Source organism: Eschscholzia californica, unplaced genomic scaffold (assembly GCF_041429995.1).
Source record: "Eschscholzia californica isolate CP2 unplaced genomic scaffold, dmEscCali1.0.p SCAF_1, whole genome shotgun sequence".
Classification (NCBI taxonomy): Eukaryota; Viridiplantae; Streptophyta; class Magnoliopsida; order Ranunculales; family Papaveraceae; genus Eschscholzia; species Eschscholzia californica.
In genome coordinates this window covers 80,419,352-80,423,974 of record NW_028238198.1, presented here as the reverse complement: position 1 = coordinate 80,423,974, position 4,623 = coordinate 80,419,352, and the positions used below count along the sequence as shown (strand labels likewise).

The 4,623-nt window shown below is 34.8% G+C and overlaps 1 protein-coding gene across 1 annotated transcript; it reads left to right on the top strand.

The window, feature by feature from the left end:
- The first annotated feature begins 2,146 nt into the window (after positions 1 to 2,146).
- On the top strand, positions 2,147 to 4,262 carry LOC147569720 (homeobox-leucine zipper protein HAT4-like). The gene is made up of 4 exons (XM_086656234.1): positions 2,147 to 2,668; positions 2,871 to 3,202; positions 3,293 to 3,372; positions 3,486 to 4,262. Exons 1-4 carry the CDS (start codon positions 2,521 to 2,523, stop codon positions 3,838 to 3,840), a joined length of 915 nt encoding a protein of 304 aa, XP_086512360.1. The 5' UTR covers positions 2,147 to 2,520; the 3' UTR covers positions 3,841 to 4,262.
- Positions 4,263 to 4,623: the final 361 nt, after the last annotated feature.

Here is a 4,623-nt window from a genome sequence, read left to right as displayed (position 1 = left end):
GGTACGGTTTGGATTCAAATGTCTATTAACCTTTGGTGCGGCTTGGATTAGGCATCGAGGTGCCCAACTCCCCATTGCCCTTCTCTTTTATCTTGTTCTTTGTGTCCTCTACTCTTTCTTACTATCTCATTTCTAAACCTTGATTTGAGATTGTGGTTGAATTGATGGTGGTATTTCAAAAAAAAATAGCCTAAAATATTTTCGGTCATGTCTTATACTCGAACCAATTTGCGACCTTTCGGACTGGCCCGAGTCCGATATTGCTTTGACATTCAGACGGGTCGATCCATCTCCTTTATACCTCGGTGCCAATAGGTATTAGGGTCGAAAGAGGTTCACTAAGGTCCATTTCCTCTCCTGGGTGCAAATAGCAACTTGGGCAGGTTCAAATGCAAAACTAAAAAATCTCATTTGGTCTTATTTGTCAAGTTCCCATTGATATTCTCACTCACGTGTGGTAAAAATAGAGATCCTCAATTCTTGAGTGTCTTTAATGCAAACCTCTAAATTTATTTTTTTACTAATTCGACATTGTTATTTTTGTAAAAAGATAATTTGTTATTTTGGAAATACATGAAGACCTGATTTTCAATAATTCAAATTCAAATGGAAATTAATCCTAAAATTATACTTAATCCCGTTTCAATCTCTTAACTAAATGGCTTAAGGATTGAGTAAAATCAATCAGCGGCACTAGTCAAGCAATTAGAAGCCAATAATGGTAACGAGTAAGGGATATTTTCGTCTTTTCAAGAAATGACCCTTAAAAGTATTAAGGGATAGAGCTAATTAAGGTAGTAGTAATGGTGATGCCAATGATTGTGATGATGCGTGTCGGAGCAACGAGGGGACAAGATGACACGCACGCGTATGTTAGTGGGTCCGCCATGTCGTTAACCTTCTTGGTAGTAGCCACGTGGTATAGCTAATACTTGTTTGTCCACGTGAGTTAGGGCAGGTTTTCTCTACATCATTACAAAATTACCTCCTAATCACTCTTCCCCACGTGACTGCCACTCACATTGTCTCTCATTCATCATTTGCGTCAAACGGGTCGGGCCAACCCAGCCCACTCTGTAGTTTATATAAACTTTAAGTCATCTAATTCGTCAGTTTTAAGTCAGTAGTAATTTTGCAGCTATCGTGTTTATCACATCGTATTAGTGCGCCAATGCCTTTGTAATGATCAATGTAGTCAATGTTTAAAAAAACTATTAGATGGTGAGTCCAAATGCAATTTTGAACAATAAAAAAACTCCAAAAGATATAAAGAGACACTTTACTGAGGGGTGGACTCACAAGTGCGTTAAATACATTTTTGTTAAGTGGTCTTTAACGAGTCAAGTACTGATTTATGATTATATAGTAACTACTATTTATTATCGATTTAACTGATAAACTACGAATTACAAGTTGGAATCAACGCAATCATTGTTGTTTATACTCGAATTCTATATACGGAGTGTTTCTATTAAATTGATCTAACGTACAAATTAAATGATTATTTTAATAAAAATGATTTGTTCCATTTTCACCATCATTTTTTTTCTGGCTTTAAAATGACCCTCGTATTAATATGGCCCTTAAATCACTTTTTACGTGAATTTAGGGAGGGGGTTTAAATAGAATTAGTCTAAGTTATGAGTCATTTTTGTGAATTGGTCACAATACTTATACTTTGTTATCTAGTTACACTTCATATTACACTCTATATGTGGTAGTTTAGCTGATACGTCCCTACAAAAAATAGTTAATGCACGCAAAGAAAATCAAAGCAAGTTTAGATAAATATGTAACTTTGTAAGAGTAAGGTAAAGTAGCATCATTCGTATTTATTGCTCTTCTTTCTCTCACATCTTTTTTCTCCACATACCAAAACGTAACTAGACGACTATCTCTTTCTATTTCTTACCTTAAGGATAAACTTAAAACTTAACAACGGAAAGTTTTAGAGACGTCCGATAAAAATGTTAAAGACGGTAAAAATGTTATAGACGCATCATAGAGCATATTTGGGAGAAGTTTGCAAAGGAATGGAACTTCCCTGTAATAATTCACTCAAATGAATGAGGGGATTTTCTTCCATTTCAAAAAGTTGAAACTTTATCTTCCCAACTTTAAAAGGCATGATTTTTAGTCAAGAGTCAAAATGAGAGGATCCTATGAGATCCTCTTAAAATCCCACACCCACCAAGTTATCTAGTAGTATCTCTTTTCTCTCTCTTTTTTCCTTTCTAGTTTTATTAACCATGGTTAGGTTAACAATCATAAATCTTAACTAGAGTCAATATATTAAAAGGCAAGAGAAGCATGATGAGGAAACATGGCAGGCTCTGACACAAGTCATGATTGAAATGCCTCTCTAATCTATCTATATAAACACACAACCCCCCTCCCTCTATCCCCATTACCTATCTATCTACAAACCCACACACACACACTCTGTTTCTACTAAACAAAGTAGAAAAGTCCACATTTCTCAAACCCTAACCCTAATTTCATAAGCAAGTGAAAAAGAAAATGATGCCTGGAAAGGAAGATCTAGGGTTAAGTTTGAGTTTGAGTTCATCAACTAATAGATGTTCTCTTCAGTTGAATCTCATGCCTTCTTCTTCTTCCATTTCACCTCAGCAGAAGAGTTCTTGGAATGAAGCTCTTGGATCATCAGGTACTTTTTTTTTTCTAGATCTGATTCTGCATGTGAATTTACACCATTGATTCCGATCTGAGAGAAAAAAAAACTTCTGATTTTGCATGCGAATTTACACCATTGATTCCGATCTTACAAAATTATATCCTAAAATCAATCAGATCTGTGATCATAGATCTATCAATTTTTAATTTCGGATTATGATTTTTTTTTTTTACAGATCTGAATAAGGAAGAAGATAGAAGATTTCTGAAAGGAATAGATATAAATCTGATTCCATCACCAACAAGATTAGATTGTGAAGAAGAAGGAGTTTCATCACCAAATAGTATTGTATCAAGTTTAAGTGGTAATAAAAGAAGTGAAAGAGATTTATCAACAAATTACGAAGAAAATGAAATCGAAAGAAGTAATTCTTCTCGTGGTGGTGGTGGTGGTGGAACGATTAGTGATGATGAAGACGGTGATAATTCAAGAAAGAAACTCAGATTATCTAAAGATCAATCCGCCATTCTTGAAGAAACATTCAAAGAACACAATACTCTTAACCCTGTAAGTAATGGTGTTTTCGTAATTTTCAAGACAATCAAGGGTATTTTGGGGAATTTATATTGATATATTATTATTTTTTTTTTTTGGCAGAAGCAAAAACTGGCATTGGCTAAGCAACTGAATCTTAGACCTAGACAAGTGGAAGTGTGGTTTCAGAATAGAAGGGCAAGGTGAGATATTTTTTTCTTTTACTTAAATGAAGGGTATTTTTGGTATTATAATATTTTTTTATTCCTTTTATACCCCTGAGATATGTAAATATTAACGAGATTATATTTTACAGGACAAAATTGAAGCAAACAGAATTAGATTGTGAGTATTTAAAGAGATGTTGTGACACTCTAACAGAAGAGAATAGAAGATTACAAAAGGAAGTTCAAGAACTTAGGGCACTTAAGTTATCTCCACAATTTTACATGCAAATGACACCACCGACAACTCTCACTATGTGCCCTTCTTGTGAACGTGTTGCTCCGGCAGCCGCCGCCGCCCCTTCCGTCACTGTCTCCTCACCGGCTACCGAAGCCTCAAACCACCACAACAACCGTCTAACAAATGTACATCAACACAACCACCACCAGCACCACCTAGGTTTACCCGTTAATGCTTGGCCCCCAACTCCAATCCATCATAGATAATAACCCTTACATCACAGCAAGGATATTTTGGTAATTGGGATTATATGGAAGGGTATTGTAGACATTTGACCCAAAACATGTAGAAGTGAAAGGGTTTGTTACTTTGTCTATGACATATTGGTGCTGCCTGTTTGAAGAATGGAAATTGGAATTGACGAAAATAGCCTTGAGAAACACAAAGGGGGCTGTTTTGTTGTTGGGTTAAAGATGGGGCTATATCTTATTCCTATTTTCTTTATCTTATTTTGGGGGATTGGTTTATTTTTAGTTGTGTCTTATTGGTCCACGAAAGAAACTTTACTTTCACATCTTGATCTTGTAAGAGAAAAAAAAGAGAGAATTTTTAACCAGATTAAATTATGTCGTGTCTTTTAACCTAAATTTATCGTAAATTATTAATAGTCACGTTAAATATTGTGTCATTCATTCTGTGTTCTTTTGTTCTGTTTATGAAAATTGCCAATCCATAAATTCTAAACAAAATAACAAATGACCTAAGTTATCCAGAACTTTGATTTCACTCAAAAGATGTGATAAGCACGATAAATCTTTAAGTTGAATATATAATAAAAGAGGTCTAAAGTCCAACAACTGACAACCATCTGATTAACGACTACTGCGAGAGCCCTTGCCTCTCCTTCACTAACTGCTTCCGTGAGAGCTACTTTCTCTCTTTCATCTATGCTTTTTTGAATTGGGCTGGTTTTGATTTTAAACCAACCCCACCTTTAAAATTAATATTTTTTTTTTGATGAAAGCACCTTTAAAATTAATATGGTAATT